This window comes from Danio aesculapii, chromosome 5 (genome assembly GCF_903798145.1).
Source record: "Danio aesculapii chromosome 5, fDanAes4.1, whole genome shotgun sequence".
NCBI lineage: Eukaryota > Metazoa > Chordata > Actinopteri > Cypriniformes > Danionidae > Danio > Danio aesculapii.
The window spans coordinates 33,725,512-33,746,859 of NC_079439.1; the positions used below are offsets into that span (position 1 = coordinate 33,725,512).

General features: G+C 36.4%; 1 protein-coding gene across 1 annotated transcript in view; it reads right to left on the reverse strand.

The window, feature by feature from the left end:
* ncs1a (neuronal calcium sensor 1a) overlaps positions 1 to 21,348 on the reverse strand; it is a 43,741-nt gene that overhangs the window by 19,357 nt on the left and 3,036 nt on the right. The window contains exon 2 of the mRNA XM_056458003.1: positions 5,694 to 5,718. Coding sequence (XP_056313978.1) covers positions 5,694 to 5,718 — 25 coding nt within the window. The remainder of the gene's footprint in view (positions 1 to 5,693; positions 5,719 to 21,348) is intronic.

Sequence of the window (21,348 nt, forward strand, 5' to 3'; positions counted from 1 at the left end):
GTAGTAAGTAAGTTAAGCCATGGGGAAGGATTAGAGAATGTAAAATATGATTATGCAGAATAAGGCAATAATAAGAAAACAGAAAGTGTGCTGAATCTCTTATTTCCATTTTATACAACAGTTCTGTCTGGTTCTTGAATCTGATTGGCTGATAGCGGTGCGATATTCTGCAAATAACAGTACTCGTACAGTCTCTTCACCCTTCACCCTTGTGTTTTACTCTACCCACATACAGCAACAAGCAGATGACACACTACAGTTTGACAAATATTGCTGCTGTTGGGCAACATCATTGAGGCTTTTTTTAGTGGAGAATGTAGTTGTTTAGATTGCAACTCTGCAGTTTATTTATAAGGATAGTGCCTATATTTAAATATTTATAATTTCGGAGATTCTGTGCCATCAGCCTTTCTGAGCAGACCAAAGAGAGTGACGATTGACGTTCCGCCACAAAATGGTCGACAGAGACCGCATAATAAGACCTTAGAGGGAGAAAAAGTCAGCGTTTTCTAAACTGTTGCGTTCACAAGTCTGTGTGTCCCTGTTCTCTGTTTGTCTCTGTTCCTCCGTGTGCTCTGTCTCTCTTTCTCCCGCTTTTTCCCTAGTCACAGGTCACGACCTAATTACGTCGAAAACATCACCGGGGACTGGCTGGAGTGACGTAGGGCCTCTTTTAAAAAGTGCAACAGTCGAGGAGAGTAGAGAGCGAGTTGGTTGGCATAGTAATTTTGCGTTTGGTGTGATAGCAAATTATATAGTTGCTAGGTGTTATTTTTGATTGTGTTCTTTCGTTTTGGTGTGTGTGTAAATTTTGACTTTTGTTTGTTGTTTATCCATTCGTGTTTCCCCCCTTGTTACTTTATCTTTGATTTGTTTGTTGATATTGTAAATATGGTACTCTTTATATAAACGGTGAGAAGCAATAGAGGTTGAACGCCACACTTTTCTTTTGGTGTAAACATTTTCTCCTGTTTTTTTTTCTTTATGGTCACGGAGGTAGGAGTAGTTTTTGTATTTATAAGTTGCAAACTACAGCTGAACAAATCATTATTAATCAGGTGAGTGACATTCTAAGTAGATCTCTATTTTTTGTATTTTATAGTGCTGTATTTATACCACAGAAACTGGTAGTGTTTGCTTTGGTATTTTTAGGATTAATTATTGTGATATCCTGACTGAACAGAAAAATACTGGGAAATCTCTGTATAGACTAATAGCATTCCATGCCGTTTAGCCTAATAATCTTAAAATGTGAGCAAAATCACCTGTTTTTTCATCACTTTAGATATTACTCAAGAGAATCATTCAAATACTAGCTCCAAAGTGAAGTTGTTGAATTTGTAATGGTTTCGTCTGTTCTGACGCAGCAGATGTGAATGAATGGTGGAAGAAAGTAGTTTCTCTTACAAAAGGGTTTTTAGACTCTCCATGTTTGATCTTCTTTTTTATTCAAAGGATTATGCCATCAAATTGTTGTATAAATGCAATATCACACTCGTAACAGTGCAATATGGCTGTATATTTTCAATGGTGGGACACTAAAATACTCAGCCTGCGACCTTGAGCCAACACACGTCTCCCACCAATACCAATATACAGCCATATCGCACTGCTATACGAGTGTGATATTGCTCATGTATCTATTCTTTGTAGTTTAATTTGAGAGAAAAGCTCCTGTTAACTTCCGACCCTGCACTGCAGCTAAAAACCAACAACCCCTATACAAGCTTTAACCATCAAAAGCAGAATTCAAACACTTTGCTGAATTTGTTTTAGGACTTTCAGCTTCTAATCCAAGTTTTTTTTTACACATCTAGTGCTAAAAACGAAACAAGAAACATTGCTTCTTAGTTATGTGTGTGATAAACCTCTTCTCAGGGATACTTTGAAATTGCATTTGTAAGGCTCCATTTACTGATCCTCTGAGGATTTGATATGGATAGCTCAAAGGCAGGTCTACTTCTGGTATCAACAAACGCACTTCTATCATCAGAGAAAAAGAAGAAGAAAGTGAAGCGCACCTGGAGCTGTGCGTGCATGTGTGACTGGCAGGCATGTGTTCGCTTGCTGTTTAGTGATCTGATCAGCTCTAGACTGAGCTCACAGGGGCTCCGCTTTCAACTAAACACAGTTGTGGCTGTCTTTAACAGAGTTTTCTCCAGTGAGATGCCACTGAAGCGTATCTACAAAGCACAGTGCAGTACATCATCTGTGAGTCTAAGAATCAGACAAGAATTAAAGGTATGGTGTCTGTTGGCTTGCTATAATAGATAACTACATATAATACAAGGCGAACAGTCACATAAGATTGGCCCACCTTGTAAATGTTATAAAAGTATACAATTTTATCATCCTCTTGTGCACGGTCTCTATTTTTCATGTGTATTGTTAGTCTCGCTTCTCTGCTCCATCTCTTTTGCCTTCTTTTATTGCTCTCTCTTCTCTTTCCCAACTGGGCGTCCTGCCTAGAGTCAACCGTTCCCCATCTGCCATGAGAGCCATCGAGCAGCCAGAAGGGGTATAGATGCTGGCATGTGAAGTTAAGAATTTATGGAGAACAGGGGGTGAGAGAGAGAATGCGAGACATGATGATTCGGAGCCAAATTTGTGCTCTGAGGAAGCACTGAGTATTTACAATGTTGTGCTACTTTACAACAAACCTTCCTTGCTGGCAGTTTTTTTTTTTTTAAATAAATCAATTAGCATGGTAGAGATTAAATTAATGGCCAATGTTTGCTGTCAGAAAAGTCCATGAGCCAATGATGTGTGCAATTTCCTCTTGGTTCTTTATATTTGTATTTCTCAAACAAGTCCTTTAATAGCTATCAAATAAGTTGATTTATTAATGACAAGGCAGGCCCACTTGAGGTTTTAGTGTCTTGGAGTGGGAATCCCCCAAAGCATAATGAAGTCTGTACTAAAAATAATTGAATTAATAAATGTATATAAATTCTAAATGTAAAAATACTTTCACGTGTATTTAAAGGGGCTGTATGAAAAATTTGCAAGTGTGAATAGCTTGTGGAAAACCTAAAAAGTCTCATAGTCAGACTGATTTAGTTTAAAGTCTCAAAATACTTCATAATCAAATGATCATAACAGTGAAATTGAGATAATCTGTCTGAAAATATATCCACACTGTTGTGGATATACTGCTCTTTTTTAACCTTTCTTCTATGTTTATTTTGTTAGTGATAAGAAAGTGTGCATTACATATTAACAAATGCATCATCAGGATGTTTATTGACAGTACGTTCAATTTAATACGCTCTCCCCAATTACAACAGAATCATAAAGTGATGTGTGCTGTTGCTCAGTGGAGAAATATTGCCAGACTTTTTAAACCCTTTAATGTTTGATATTTGTTTTTCAGTTTCAGTTTTCCCCCAAAAAAGCCAGCTTTTTTTGTCTAAACCTGAACTTAACTTGACAAACTGTGTATATTATGAATATATCATGTACTGTATCATTTTAACCTTCAGACGTGAACTCCAGAAGTGAAGGTAGATATCAAATAAGTTGATCTATTAATGACAAGGCAAGCCCACTTGAGGTTTTACTGAGTCATGGAGTGGGAATCCTCCAAAACATGATAATGTGCAATAAATAAAGTTTTTATTAATAATTCCTTAATGTAAAAATACTTTCATGTGTATTTAAAGGGGCTGTATGACAAATATTTGCAATAGCTTGTGGCACAACTTAAACAGTCTCATATAGTCAGACCGATATAGTTTAAAGCCAAATATACTTTATACTCAAATAATCATAGTAGTGTAATTGTGATCATCTGACAACATGATATTGGTGCATTGCACACTGTTGTGGATATACTGCTCTTTTTCAACCTTTCGTCTATGTTTATTTTGTTAGTGATAAGAAAGTGTGCATTACATATTAACACGTGCATCATCAGGATTGACAGTATGTTCAATTCAAATCTCTATACCCAATTACAACAGAATCATGAAGTGATGTGAGCTGTTGCTCAGTGGAGAAACATTGACAGACTTTTTAAACCCTTTACTGTCCCAAATTTGTTTTTCAGTTTTAGTTTTTTCCAAAAAAGCCAATTTTTTTGTCTAAACCTGATCTTATATTGACAAACTGTGTATATTATGCATATATCATGTATCATTTTAAACTCCAGACATGAAGATGGATGTCAAATAAGATGATCTATTAATGACAAGGCACGCCTACTTGAGGTTTTACTGTCATGGAGTGGAAAATCCTCCAAAACATAATAATTTGCACAAAAAAAAAGAAATTATTAATCATTTCTGAATGTAAAAATACTTTCATTTGTATTTAAAGTGGCATGTGTATGACAAATATTCACAATAACTTGTGGCACAACTTAAACAGTGTCATATAGTCAGACCGATATAGTTTAGCAGGGTAATTGTGTGTGTCACCATTATATTGATGCATTGCAGCCACAGGGTAAAAAATATGCACACTGTTGTGGACATAGATGTTTTCAGTATGTTCAATTCAAATCTCTATCCGCAATTACAACAGAATCATACACTGATGTGTGCTGTAGAAATACAGAGATTTTTAAACCCATTACCATCTCATATTCGTTTTTTTAGTTTCAGTTTTTCAGTTAATTTTTTTTGTCTAACCCTAAACTTATCTTGACAAACTGTGTATATTATGCATATATCATATATTATTTTCAAGTGTGAACTCCAGTCATGGGGTGACAGTTAAAGGTGCAGTAGGTGATTGTCTTCAGAACCATTTTTGTTGTGCTGGTCGAAAGTAACTTCAAATTCCAGTAGTAATGATTAAAGTAAATGATCTAAATGTATTTATATGTATTTTTATATTCTGGGTCAGGCATAAAACTAAAAAATGTTCATCCAATTAAAATTTGTCGGGCCGACAACCATAATTCTGTTAAGTAGCATTAACTGTCAACAAATGTAGATTTGTACATCTGAGCACCTGTTCACGCAGATCCGCCATTTGCGCACACATGCCACGTTCATGTGCACACGAGAGAGTGACAGCAGTAAAAACAAATCCTGAATCAATATTGGATATCATTGCCGATCCCTGCATGCATGAAATATTCCACATTATGACAAGTTTTGCTTGCTACAAAACTGTAAACGTGCAAGATGTAATAAAGTTTGTTGTTGGGAACTGTAGTATTATAAAGTACTGTAGAGTTTTCTAATGGGCGAATGACATGATCTAACAGATTGTCTACTGTCAGATTGTTACGGTGCGTGTTCATGTTACAGGAAACATGGCTTTGGACGGAAGAAGAAGGACTGTTTTTCAAAGATATTATGCTAACGGCAGATCACCTACTGCACCTTAAGGAGAATTCAGAGTTCTTGTCTTGTTTCTAGTGCAAATATCTAAATATTCTTGAATCAGCATTTTCCAGACAAAAATATATTGTCTTGATTTAAGAAATAATATGCCACAATTAAGTAAATTTTTCCTTAAAACAAGCAAAATCATCTTCCAATGGGCTAAGCAAAATAATCTTATGTCAAAAGGAAAAACTAAATTATTTACCCCAAACTATTTTCTTTTGTACGGTTACATTCCTGGTAATAATGGCGGAGGCTGAAAAGTTTTATTCTTTTAACATCCGAGTAAAAACATCTATGATATATGAAACGATTGATCAAACTCTTGAGACAGAAACAGAGAGAGAAGACACTCACCACTGCTGTACTTCCTTCTCTGTGACTGCAAAACAAGACAGAAGACAGAGAACAAATGACAGTTAGATTCTGCTCTAACTACTGACATTAGATGACATAGTCAGAAAAGTTACGTGCGAGGCTGGATTGTGCTGGGTAATACAGGTTGACCAAAGCAGGCTCCGAGGGTTGAATTGAGAATGAAAATTGTATTCAATTTCATAATTTGAGAGTTAATTTGTTGAGCCCAATCCAGAAATACAATTTAAATTAAAAGTGAAGTTAAATTGTACAAAAAGATAAATATTTATATGCAGACATTCATTAGGAACCTAGGTATAGGAACTAGCTGCCAGTCACTCATAAACTACATTTCCTCCTCTGGCCATTTTCCTGTCACCTTCAACCGAAACATTGACGTGAATTAAGCTGAACGACAACAACATTGAGCATTCAACAATCCATTCAACAATTCAAAGAAGCGGTTTTTGTTGTGTGTTATTGTATCATGGGTTTCATGATGATAAACATACACATATAATTTATGAGAGCAAAAAAAAAAAGAGCAAAAAGAGGAAGAAAATATTTCCTATAATCGTTTTAGTAATTAAAAAGGATTCTTCCCCAGCATAAGCCCTTTATATATTTTATATTTCTCTTACACTTACCAATATTTCATTTATTTATTTATATATATATAGTTGAAGTCAGAATTATTAGCCCCCCTGTATATTTTTTTCCCTGATTCCTGTTTAACAGAAAGAAGATTTTTTTTCAATGCATTTCTAAACATAATAGTTTTAATAACTCATTTCTAATAACTGATTTATTTTATCTTTGCCATGATGACAGTAAATAATATTTGACTAGATATTGTTCAAGACACTTCTATACAGCTTAAAGTGACATTTAAAGGCTTAACTAGGTTAATTAGGTTAACTAGGCAGGTTAGAGTAATTAGGCAAGTTACTGTATAATGATGGTGTGTTTTGTAGACTATCGAAAAAAAAATTTGCTTAAAGGGGCTAATAATTTTGACCTTAAAATAGTTTTAAACCATTTTAGCCAAAATAAAACAAATAAGACTTTCTCCAGAAGAAAAAATATTCTCAGACATACTGTGAAAATTTCCTTGCTCTGTTAAACATCATTTGGGAAATATTTAAAAAAGAAAAAAAAATTCAAAGGGGGGCTAATAATTCTGACTTCAGCTATATATATATATAGTTTTTCTTACTTTTTTTTTTTAATTATTATTAGTTTTTTAATATTTAAACATGTAATTGGACTGACAGACAGGCAGGTGAATCAGGGATGAGTAAATTATCAGCACTGCAATTTCAGTAGATAACCAATGTTATTTTGCAAGTGAGTAGCTGAATGGAGACATGGAAATGTGGAAACCTGACAGGAGAACTGCTGTAGCCGTCTTTCACAGCTTAGAGGCAGACGGCCATGTCAACACAGCTAACATCAGGCCTGTCACTACACTGTCACTACATCCGACAGCCCCTGAGCCATCGCAGAGAGAGAGCATTTTCACCAAGATTTATCCCTTATGCATACACATGAGCAGACACACACTTTCAGATCCGCTGCTACACTGCATGGACTAGTAAGTGAAGTGTGAAATAAACTGATATGTTTAGCACATATCAGGTGGCTTTAGATGTCATTCAACTAGGTATGTTAAATCTATTATCTACAGTAAGTAGTATCATAATTGTTGTTTTAACAATGCGTGTGTTGACACTGATTTTGTCACTCACTTTTTTAAAAAAAAGATAATGTCTTGAGAGTCCTCAATCAGTCCCTGTGTGATGAAGCCTATAACACTGCAAAAGGATCTTTTATTTAACATTTGCATGACTGTAAAGAAATATGTTTTTCAGTATATTTAGGCTACTGAAATGCATTATGGGACTATCCTATGTAAATAATTTTACTTGCAGTCTACCAAAGTGGCTTGTTTTCATATTTTTAGTACTTTGAAATTATTAATTACAAGCCAGGTAAGCCACCCAAGCCATTTTCTCATTTTAGAGACTGATTTCTAAGTATGTAGTTTGAAGTCCTTGCAATTCAAGTTATGAAAGACAAAAACGTCCCTTTATGAATTTAGGATTTTATATTTCTAAGATATTATAGTTCAGTAATATCATGCAAAATGAGTGCTGTTTTACCAAATACTAGAGTGTGAGCATGATAGCAAATACAAACAGTTCAATAAACATGGAAGCTTTGTTGTTTTATTGTGTTGTTCTTGGGTTTGCCAAAGAAAACAGCTTCAAACAAAGCTGAAGAAAAAGATTGGGCATCTCTGAGCTGTTTTTTTGTTTGCTTGTTTGTAAATGATTAATGCTTTTGCTTTAACAAATCATTTAAGCCAATTATTTAATTAGACATTCATAAAAACGCCACTTGAGAGGGCTCTGAGCTCAGAAAGACTCCTGAAACCGGAGTACTCTCTTGAGAGGAGAAGGAGTCTGAGCTCAGTGTTTAGTCCCATAATGCCCCCCTCCCAGAGATGGAGTCTTTGGAGTCTTGGTTTTTTGATTTAGTCAGAGTGGCAAAGGGATCCTGGAATTCAAGAGATAATGGAGAGACATGCTTGATTATTTATAGATCTTCTCTTTTGTGCTGATTGGATAAATGATGTGACTGGTAATGATGAATTGGACTTGTTAATTATCTGTGCGTGGTCCTCCTGAAATGTATTTATAGAACATCGCTAAATTATAGAAAAAAGAATCCTAAAATTGAAATAATAAAATCATATAGAAATAACATCACAGACTCGTGGTCCAGACATTTTTGTGTTCCAATTTATCTCATCATTGCAGAGTGCTTATGGTTAAAACTTTAAAAATATATAAATATCTGGCCTTTGGTATGATGCTGTGGTATAAGTTGACACTCAGATCTTCTTAGCCTTACTACCTAATCAATTCAGCCCTATTGACACCCTCTGCCAATGCATTGATGAAATTAACAGTTGGATGTGCCAAAACTTGGATCTGTCAGATCTGAGTTTTAGTAGTCATGTCAAAAATGTAAGTAAATCAGCATAAAATCATCTCAGAAACATTGCAAGAATTAGATGCTTTATTTCCAGTGAAGACTTAGAGAAACTTGTTCATGTTTTTATCAGCAGCAGGATGGATTACTGTAATGGCCTCCTCACTGGCCTTCCCAAAAAGACAGTCAGGCCCTGTTTACACCAATAGGTTTTAGTTTTAAAACTGCATTTTAGAATGAAAACGATCCGCGTCCACAATGGTGTTTCATCTAGCCTTTCTGAACAACTCTCTGACCACACTATACCGCTGAAAACGCACATCATGTGACCATACACACACTCTGTCATGCACTGCAGCGATTAGAGCTGTAAACGTCGAATTGTTCATCGTGGATCTCCGGCTGGATCTCATCTCACTATATTTGTTAAACCTGATATTTAATTCATCTTGTTGTCTATATCTAACAACATATTCCCAGACTTTGGTCTTTTGAATCTATTACTTGACTTGTTCTCAGCTAATGTGTTTTGGCTGAGCGCAAAGATAAGTTAATGTAATAATGTAACTGATTCTGCACATTTGACTGATTGCTTGCATTTACTTCCTATACTGTATAAACTTATTGTACGTTATACTTTTATAATGGCCATTATTGATTATTAAACTGATATTCAGTGAAAGAGAGTGTATGTTTTATATTTTCAATGTTAATGAAAGAAGGCAGTAATGTTATAGGCTCTGTTTTGTTATAAAAATGCATACAGTGAAGATGATATAAAATATGCAACTACACAACGCCTTAACATTTTTGGTGTGTGTTAAGTTGCTAATATCAAAATGAAAATAGGCAGTTCCTTATATCAGGTTTTCATTTTATTGTTAAGATAGTGAAACAACGTAGCCAGGGTGATGTGAAGGAGGTTAGAAATTACACTGTTCCCTTTGAAGGTTTACCCGATGTGTCCTCTGGAGTTTGTTTTCCATATCAAATTTGCAAAGTCTGAAATTACAAAGAAAGGATGCAAGACTGAACTTTGTGTAGGCTACTTAATATTGAGGAAAAAGCCCCAATCAGATGTCTGCGAATGTCTGCAGCCCCGCCTCCGTTTTCAGATGTCTCCGTTTTCCCCCCTCCACACTTACACGGAGCAGCAGCGTTTTAAAATGAAAACGGCCTCTTTAGGTCGTTTTCGACCCTCGAAAACTCCATCGTAGTGTGGACAGGTGGACAGATGGCGTAACCGTAGTAAAACCTATGTGTTTTAAAACTGCGTATTAGTGTAAACAGGGCCTCAGACAGTTGCAGCTCATCAAGAACGCTCCTGCCAGGATTCTGACTAGAACCAGGAAATCAGAGCACATCACACCTGTCCTCAGGTCTTTACACTGGCTCCCAGTTACATTCAGAATAGATTTTAAAGTATTACTACTGGTCTATAAATCACTAAATGGCCTAGGACATCAATACATTACAGATATGCTCACTGAATACAAACCTAACAGATCACTCTGATCTTTAGGATCAAATAGAAATTCCAAGAGTTCAGTCAAAGCAGGGTGAAGCAGGCCTTCAGCTACGCCCCTGCTGCTGGAATCAGCACATCTGTTTAGCTGTGCCTTTACTAAATGAGCACTGTGCTACATCTGACAGATCGCGCCATTATGTCTTTACTTTTTTATTCTTTTATAACTGGTTTTAACATTTTAATCTGTTTTTAATCACTTTTATTATTTGTTTTAATTTTCTTATACTTGTCTCTTTTATTCTTATTTATGTACAGCACTTTGAATTGCCACTGTGTATGTGAAATGTACTATATAAATAAACTTGCCTTGCCTTGCCTATGTTGCTGACCCAACACTTCTGCATTTACTGACTAGGCTGTGTTTTTCAAAAGCATTGTAAGCCTAAGTAGATTGTAAAAATGATAGTAAGAACTGATCTTAACAGGGGCGTAGATTTAGTGTGGACGGAGGTGACACGTCCCCACCAATATCCATCGACCATAGAAATGTCCCCACCAATAATTTAATCCACTTTAAAAAAAATAAATAAAATAAATTGCGCTGTCAACATTAACCTAGACCATAGATCTAGACACACAGAAAGGGTTAAATCACGTCCTCTCCATGAGTCCTCCCGCCCCCAAAATGCATATGAACATTCTGATTGGCTGTGCCTTTCCCTGCTATCATGTGAGAGGCTGTGGCTGCCTTCAGATATAAGCAGCGCCAAACGCAGTGGATTGTTTTTTCCAGTGCTAGAGTATGGTGTGTTGGTTGACACACAAGTAAGGATGGCGGCCGCAAAAAAGGTGGACATAAGGTGCTTTTTTCAACAAAAGTGTAAACGCAAGTTTGCTACTGAATGAGTCCATCCAGATAATGCCGTTAATGCTCGTGACGCAGTCTATCGCTATATCGCAGACTGATATAGTCTGTGAATATGCCCTGAAAACTAACTGCAGAATAAACAGCTAAAGTATGATCCCGGCCAGTTCTCCTAATCTCTCAGAGTAGCATGTCTAATTTCAGTTGAAACAATTTGTCAGAAAAAAATACAGCCTTTGTATAGGCATAATATTGATGACATGTTTCATTAAACTCTCTCTTTATCAGTTAATAAACTTTACATTAGTAAAGTAAACATTACACTATCATGCCTGTAGCCAGCTTATCGAAAGGGGTCAGCAATGTCCTCATAAGCCATCATCTTTTTGTAATACCCGTGTCATATTCTTGTCATTATACACATTTGTGTCCTGATACACACACACACACATACATGAGCGCACACACAGAAAGCTCTGTCTGGGGCAGGAATGTTGTTATTACCATGGTCAGTGATGTGCATCCAAAAGGTTGAGCAGAGAAAAAATAAATCGAGGAGAGAGGATCAACTGTAAGAAGATATTAATGATTAGACCAGTGTTTCTTTGATTAAGGATGAAAACAAAGCAACCCAGGCTCATTCTGATTATATACCTCTAAATACATTTCTGGACAGTGTGAAATATGTCCCAGGAGCTACGTTATTTTTGCAGTATTTGTTTTTGCGAATCCACCAGAGGCTGCTGAGTGTGCTTTTTCAGATCTCAAATTTTTCTCGCAAGTGCCATTCACGCCTGCTGTTCTCGCATAAATCCACCAGAGGCTGCAGTCGACTGACTGACTGACTGACTGACTGACCGACCGATTCCCCCACCCTCCTCCTTCCCTAAATCCAGTGCTTAATTTGTAAATTAATAATTCCCGGAACAAAACCAGGAAATAAAAATTACCGTGACTGACGTCCACCAAACAATTTTTGTTTTCCCGAAACATGACTTCAATTAAACGGTGATGGCGCAAAAAAGAGCATCACATTTCTGAATGAAACTTTATTATCTTGTGCCATATATAATGTTATAGGTCAGTGATGGATAATAAAAACATGTAGCTACAAACATCATGTCATGTTTTCTGGCTGACTTGAGATTGCGTTGCTTCTCTCGCCCTATACTGATCCATTCATGCAGTTTCTTCTTCTCAAGATCTCTTTTGATCAGGCTCATTATCAGATTTACTCGTGGTTTTAAAAAAATGAAAATATGAGTGACATTTGCCATTTTGAAAACACAAATATTATTTAGGTAGGCTACTATGCTATTATTTATTTTCGCTGCTCACTGCGCGCAAAACAACAATCACCAACCACTGACAGTGATTGTAAACATAAGATAGCTGATTGGCTGACAATAGTGTTCAGAGCCAATAGTTTTGCTTTAACTTGCGCATGGTGACTACCGTCGTGTGTGTCACACAGCCTTCACTTGCATTAACATTCTCTCTCTCTCTCGCTCTCTCTCTCTCTCTTACACACACACACACACACACACAAGCAGGTATTCACTGCTCACAAGTTAATGCCGGATCCATTAAAATAAATCCCAGAACGCAAAACACAATTATCGGGAATTTTCCGAAACAGGATGCGGCAAGAACTGGCTCATATTAAGCACTGTCTAAACCCAACCAATAGTGTTTTTAAAAGCACCGATTGACCCACCCACCCCCTTCCCTAAACCCAACCACAGTGTTTTAAAAGCAATCCAGAAAAAGAAAAGCCCCCTGATTTTTTTTATACCACGTTTTCAGATTTTACCACATTCTCACCCTGTTATTTACTAGTTTATTTTATTTTTTAGCTATTGTTTTTGTCTTACCCACTTTCTGAAACCACTCTTTACCAGACTCGGACCCCATTGTCGTGGTTAACGCTCTGTGTCTCAAGTCTGCCAACATACATGGCGAGTTACCAGACAAACTGGTAACAGCCAAAAAGCCATCCATAAAGGGAGGTAAGCTGTCGGCTGGTAAGCAAGAAAAGGAATGTCGTCATACCGCTTTATATCGTTCGTTTTAAAGAAGAAATGCAGCCATATATATATAGCTCTGGCTACATAATTCACGTTCTCTAGAACTGTATATAGGGCTACGTTTTCAGAATGAGCCTATGTTGAAACAAAGACATTTGTTGAAACAAGGTTCTCAGGCCTTGACAAGAAGAGAGAGCACCAGACGAATATTAAGCCAAACATTCTAATAAACGAATAAAGTATATAAATATTTACATAAGTCGGCACCAATAGCCTTGTGGTATTGTTCGCCGACATTTAGCACCGATGTGCTCACGGTGACCCGAGTTCGATTCCTGGCTTGAGGTCCTTTGCTAATCCTTCCCCTCTCTCTGCTCCCAATGCTTTCCTGTCTGAAATCTCTACTGTCCTATCATAATAAATTTGTATATAATAATAAATATATATAAATATATATATATATATAAATATATAATATATATATATATATATATATATATATATATATATATATATATATATATATATATATATATATATATATATATATATATATATACACATATATTTATCATATATACAATATATATAATAAATATATATATATATAAACCTGTAGGTATAGTAAAAAGGCAGCCCAGACAGAAAGAGACGAGAAGAGGACACATAACACAGGTGTGTCTCATCAGTGCACTGACCCAACATGACTTCATCTACTACATCCTTCTCCATCTCGTACAACAAAGAACAACAACAAAAAAAGCCTAGAAGAAAAACAGCTTTCTCTATCAAAATAACATAGGCAATAAAAGACACTCTGCAATCTCTCAAAGCATAATAACCAAGCCTATAACCCAGCCATCTCATCTAATCTGTCCATCAGGCTGCAGGGCCCTTTTACTCGCTCAACACAATTCCAAAGCCTCTCCCCCTCACTGTCAGTTATCGTGGACCATGGCAGCAAATTAAGACCAGCAAAAGAGCAAGACGAGAGCAAGAGACAGGCAAAGAATAATGAACAATGCCAATGATCTCTCAGAGACTCTTATTTGTCTGATTTGTAATGCGAATGATATCAGACACACCAGCACGGAGGTGAAATTTTTAATACATTCTGAAGAAACAGAAATATATCTATCGAAATATATGCACATCGAAACCCTGCCAGTCTCATTTCTGAACATTGACTGTATTGGTATGCTAACTGGACCACTACAGTAAAACATTTAAAATAATAAAGATAAAAAGATCTTCATGACATTTCTTTTTTTACTTAAGTTCCTTCAAAGGTTTGGGGTCAAAGAAATGAATCATTTTTTTCAGCAAGTTGTTTTGTAAGAAGTGTTTTTATTTTCTGTTGAAAAAAAAAAAAAGATGGGGCGACACAGTGGCTCAGTGGTTAGTACTGTCGCCTCACAGCAAGAAGGTCACTGATTCAAGTCTCGGCTGGGTCAGTTGGCATTTCTGTATGGAGTTTGCATGTTCTCCCCGTGTTCATATGGGTTTCCTCCGGGTGCTCCAGTTTCCCCCATAGTCCAAAGACAAGCGCAAGCACAAGGCATCTGCATGTGTAAAACATATACTGGAATAGTTGGCGGTTCATTCAGCTGTAGCGACCCCTGATGAATAAAAGAACTAAGCCGAAGGAAAATGAACGAATGAAATAAAAAAAGATACTTAGAAAAATGTTGGTTGCAAAGAGTTAAAGATGGAAGTCAACAGAATCCAGAAACTGTTCGGTGACCCATATTCTTGAAATCTCAAATGAAAGCACAGAAATTGACTTCTATCACGGGCAATCAAACCTCTACAAAAGCTTCAAAACACTGTTGCATGACTGGTCTTCAAAGAATGACAACAGATGAGGCTTTTCTTTTGGTAGCCTGCCCACTATGACACTTTCCTTGTTCTTTTTCATTGTGTTTGCATATTGTGATCTTTATAATTGTCTTTAACTTTGTCCACAGCACAAAAGTGAATTTACGAATTTTTTTACACCTGTGTTGTCTGGTTTAATTGAATCAAAAACAAGTTTGTTTTCCCCTTTGGTGTGGATCCCAAATTAACTTTGGTATGGTTCATTTAAAGTGTGAATATGATCCAACCTCACCCTGATACATTTGCAGAATCCCCTGTGCCTTTTGAGTTATCAGGATCGCACAGTTTGACTTGCCTTATGGGAAGATGTTGTGTTTGCTACATCTGCTAGCCATTTGAAAGTGTGTTGGTTCAACCTGGAGCTCCGAAGAGACATGATGCCTTAATGACATTTGGGCAGATGCATGTATATCAAATCTGCTGAAGAAGACACATAAAATGCTCACATCTTCAGCAAATACATGAAGAACAGAGAAGTTGAGCGGTCCAATTTCTGAACCGCAGCAAATACAATAAGAAAAACAACAACGTTTATGTCACGTTTATTCCAAGCCAGGCTCATTCTGAAAATGTACCTCTATATACATTTCTGGAGAGTGTCAAATATATCCTAGAAGTTACGTTTTTTGAAGTTTTTGTTTTTGCGAATCCACCAGAGGCCGCTGTGTGCACTTTTTGAGATCTCAAATTTCTCTCGTGAATGCCATTCGCACCTGCCGTTTTTACGTAAATCCACCAGAGGCCGCTGTCGACTCATTGACTGACTGACTGAGCCCTCGTCTGATTTTTACCACATTTTCAAATTTTACCACATTCTCACTCTGTTATTTACTTGTTCATTTTGTTTTTTGGATTCTGTTTTTGTCTTCCCTGCTTTCTGAAATGGTTCTTCACTTGACTCGAACCCCGTCATTGTGGTCAACTCCTCTCCGCGTCTCAAGTCTGCCGACGTACATGGTGAGCTAACTGGACAAACTGGTAACCCTCGATTCACATGGGGTGTCAGCATCAATGTTTCCCATTCATTTTGAATGGGTGATGTCAAGCGTTGCCGAAGTGAATTGTGGGTCCATCGGTGCTGCTTCAGTGGCTTTGCTCGCTGCAGAAGTTGGGAAATTCTCAACTTTTCAAGCACCAACGAAAGCGTCAGCCAATCAGATCACTATGCAAATTTCCCGTAGGGATTGCGGAGTAGTTTCATTGGCTGACGCTGCTATGATGATTGCATCAGCCCCAACTTCAGACATGCGCTTGACACAACTTCAGATATGCATTGACGCTGTAGCCCCATGTGAATGGGTGTAACAGAGGGAAAGCCGTCCAAAAGGAGGTAAGCAGTCAGCTGGTAAGCGTGAAAAGGAATGGCGTCATACCGCCCCGTAGCATTCGTTTTAAAGATAGAATGCAGCGATACGTACCTCTGGATACATAATCCACGATCTCAAGAAATGTATATAGGGCTACGTTTTCAGAATGAGCCTATGTTGGTTTATTCCGGATAAAAGCAATTGAACTAACTTTCTTTCTTAATGTGAAATCACCCCAAGAGAAATAAATGTTGGTACTAAACTAAAAACACAATCTTTCATGTTACTTACTGACTTAAAACATTAAACTTACCATTATATACCAACTTTTTTTGTTAATGTTTTTGTAATTTTACTTTCATCAGAAAGTTTTCTATAACAAACATCTGCCACAATGTCAAAGTTACAGCATGTAACCAAGGTTGGACTCTTTAGGAAAGTGGAAACTAAAATCCTGAGTTGAGAACTCGTTAAATAAAGTTAGAATTACCATTGGGCTTGCATCCCATAGTTCAAATGTTTGCATCTAAAGTGAGTAATCTGCTCTCAAAGTACTCTTTACTCAGTCAATCCATCGGTAAAGACCTCATGAAACTACAGCTCACTGCAGAGCATTGCTGATTATGTGAATCAGAGGACATCCCCTGCCAGGCTGCCTGTGTGGGCCACATTCTGTGATGCAGACTCTCGGTAAATCGCGCTCCACATAATGCCTGCTGTATCGCCTCTACCCTGGGCCACCCACTGTGATATTTGATTAAGCCTATTTGTGGACATAAACTCAATATGAAGGCAGAGAAGGAGATGGGGCAATGCTGGAAACTTGAGAACAGCTGACTGACCCGGTTGCCATCACCAATGGTCTGTCTCAAGACTGTCTCCTTCAAGAGGAGTACAGAGGGCACAGCATGAGGGAATGACAGAATCAAATCTGTTTGTATCCATCATATTTATCAGACATGCCTACGAAGGCCTGGTCACACTAACACAAATGCTCCTTTGTTAAAATTCTGAGTTCTGCGAGCAATTTGTGACACCCTTTTACAGTAGGTGAAGTTTACAGAAAAGCAGAAATATCATGAGCTTTCTATTCATTTGCATTCTAGGAAGCAGGGGAAATGCATCCTCCTATTTCTACTTATCAGAGCAGTGGAAGATGTGCTAGCAGTCTTTAAATGGAACAAAGGATGCAGCTCATCGTCATGGTGACCGAAGAAAATTAACTAGAACAGAATGAAAAGAGAGTGTGTGTGTGTGTGTGTGTGTGTGTGTGTGTGTGTATGAATGAATGAAAAAAAAAAAGAATGAGTCAGATATTATGATATTACAGACTACAGATGCTAAGTCAAACAGGCAGCTGTCTGTCTGCTACTAGAAATATGAATGAATCCAGAGAACCCAAAGGTTACGTTTTGAGGTATGGAGGAGCGGATGACTATGGCTGATGTGAAACCAGCAGTACAGAAGGAAAGATTGAGAGGTGAGTGGAACAGACAGCAAAGACACCAGGCAAAGACAACAAGAAGAGACAAGCCGCAACCAGGCTGAAACAGAAAAAAACAGACAGGACTGGAGTAAAGGAAAACTGAAAAACCACTGAAGGAGAAGATTTGCTCCAAAGCTTGCTTGCTTTTTGTTTTGTTCTTTTCACTTGTATATAAATCTGTTATGTATTTGAATGGTTCATCTACTCCTCATTTTGTATGTGTAAGTACATTCCGTAAGGAAGGCCTGTTTATTTTATTTATATTGTGATTTTTATCATTATTAAAACAAAAAACATGCAGGGCCTGGTTCTGTTGGTTGGATGGATGGAGTCAGATCTAAACATGAAATGTATGAAAAAAAGAGTGATTAAGCACTCTATATTATATATACTCTATATACTGGAAGTCAATCCATTTGCCATTTTGTTTAATTATTTTGAGGCCAAAGAAAAAGTGTAAGCTTATAAAAATCAATATTGTGCATATATATATATATATATATATATATATATATATATATATATATATATATATATATATATATATATATATATATATATATATATATATATATATATATATACAACAGTTCTGTCTGGTTCTTTAATCTGATTGGCTGATAGCCATGCAATATTTTGCAATAACAGCACTCATACAGCCTTATCACCCTACTCTATTACTCTGCCCACATAGAGTGACATCAGATCAATAAACTCACTACAGTTTGACAAATATTGCAGCTGTTGGACAACATAATGTACTTTTGAGACTTTTAAAGCAAAAATGTTGTTGTTTACATTCCAACTATATAGTTTATTTATAAGGATAGTGCCTATTTTAAATATCACTTCTGAGATACAGCACGTCGGCATCCATCAGCCTGTCATACCGAGCAGAGCAAAGACAGTTGACACTGTCCATCCACAAGATGGCGACAGAGACTGCATAATAAGCCCTTAGAGGAGAAAAACTCTGCGTAATTTCTAACTACAGCTGATCAAATCATTATTAAACTGGTAAGTGACATTCTGAGTCAATCTCTCTTTTTTGTATGTTGCAGTGCAGTATTTACACTAATAATTGTAGTGTATTGATTGTGAGATGGGACTCACATATCAGAAATGTATGTATTTTGTGTTGGCCGCTCTTTGTATAACCCTGAGTTTTGGTTCTGTTTGTTTCTAATGCGTCTCCTGTTTTCGTTATTGCAGACTAGTTCAGTTAAGAGAAAGGAAAAAGAAATGCCCGCATGTGTTTAGCATTATTCCTTATCGCAAACACAACATTAATCTGGTAGTGTTTGCGTTGCTTTGGTGTTTTCTGAGTTAATTATAGTGATATCACAATTGCAACAGAGAAATACAAGGAAATGTCTCTGTAGACTGATGGCATTCCATGCCGTTCAACCTAATAATCTTAAAATGTGAGCAAAATCACCCGTTTAGTCATTACTTTAGATATTACGCTAGAGGATAGCAATAGCGTTTGATTTTCTTTTTTATATAAACGATTATGCCATAGAGCTGTTGTATAAATGCAATATCACGCGCGTTGCAGTGTCATATGGTTGTACATCGACACTGGTGGGTAAGTATGGGTACGTTCCAAGAATTTGACAAAAAAATAACACAATATTTATTTTTGAATTATCTGAGGAATTGACTAGTAAAAATTATTTCCATTTCATCCATTTTCCTGTAAATCACAGTAGAGCCAAAAAGTAGCTTGCACTCTTATTCTCAAACTTCTCAAACCCTTATTCTCTTTTTAGTAAAATGAGTGACTTTCATTTAAAAACATTCAATGCTATCATGCGAAATGTAAAAACTGACACAACATTTCTTTTCTCCTGACTGGCACACACAGTATGTAGTACTTTTGGATAATATTATCTGACATCCAAATGGCATTTTAGCCATTAGTCATTTTTGTCATCCAATTAATTACAAAATCAAGTCCTTCTCTATCTTTGTCCTCATTTATTATCCTTTTGAATGTGGAAATTCATCATCTCACATTACAGGTGGAAAAATAGGATGCAGAAATCAGTTCACATTAAACTGATTACAGGTTACTACATTCATCAGCTCATAATAGAGGAATCAGAGAGGGAGAGCTGCACTGGAAAGAGACCATAACTCGTAACTCAAACCCAATTTATCCTTAACACACTTTCAATTATGTGATGCAATATTAAGTTGACATGCGTTAAATCAAAATCTTCAGCATGAAAAATTCTGATTTTTAACAACTTCAATAAAAGCTGAGAGAAGAAAGGAAAAAAATGATGCAATTGAAGAGTTTAGATGCAAAAACCTCTTAATGCCATCTGAAATTTTCCTCTAAAACTAGAATTTTTATCAGGCTCCTGTGTGTATGTTCAGTAATATCACTTTTATGGCAAAGAATAAGTCCTTTTCCTGGTCTTTAAAGAATCTCAACATAAACAAGGAGGCAGAGAAAAATATTCATTTTGAATGGAAATTTTAGATGGCACTTCAAGGTTTTTGCATCTGAACTCTTCCATTGTTCTTATTTAGACTAGAAAAAAATAAGTAAAAAGAAAAGAAAAAGGTACCTATGTCAAGGAAATCACAGAAAAAAACACTTCAGGTCACTTACATGAATAGTGCATTAAAAGCCTTGTTGTCTGAAGAGTGACTGACATCAATCTTTGAAGCTTGGCTTCTATTGCAGAGTCTGATAGATTTGTGTAGCTCACACACTTTTCTAACCCTGCAGCGAAGAAGCAGGAAATTATTTCCTAACAGCCCTGCTTTACCCCCCGTTGAGCACAAAACCGACCTCTGAAGATGCTCATTACACATCAATGGTTCACTAACGCTGGGAATGTGCTTAAATTCCATTCAAGTTTATAGTAGATTTGGTAGAATATTAAACAAGTTACCTACTTGTAGGTGTCTGATGATCTTTGACAGTGTATTATAGGAAACTCAAAATGTTAAATGTCAGGCCTAGAGTCACACTTTAGCACCACCACAGTTTAATGCAAACAGTATAACTGATATCACTGTAGTAAAAAGAAATTGGTCAGTGACAATAAAAAAAACATTATGATACCTCTTTAAACTTATTACTTAATACTACTATTAGCTACTATTATAATTTTCGTTAAATGAATCAACTATGCACAAATACGAGTACTTTCTCGAAATTTAAAAGACACATTGTCATTAGCTTATTAAGTAAAACGAGGGTAAATTTACCTATTAAAGGTCAATGCAGAGAACCCATAAAACATCCCTTCTTTTTTCCAGAGCTGTTTATATATTTTTTATCTACAAATTAAAAACCATTTACTTATGACCTCATGTTACTTTGTATAATTTAGATTTTTTTTTAAAGTGGTAACCAGACGAGTATTATTAATTAGTGTTAATGTATTTATTATATTTGGACTTGCATTGTACTGACGAAAATGCAATCTCGAAATACACTTTTTATCAGGGTTCCTGCATTTAAGTCAAATGTAAGGCTTTAAATTTGTAGAAAGAAAACGAATACTGTGCACTATTGAAAACAATGTATTGATGTTCAGAAACATTCAGGTACAACAAGAAACATTTACAACTGCAACTGAGAGCAAGTCACTGTGTAAATAAAAG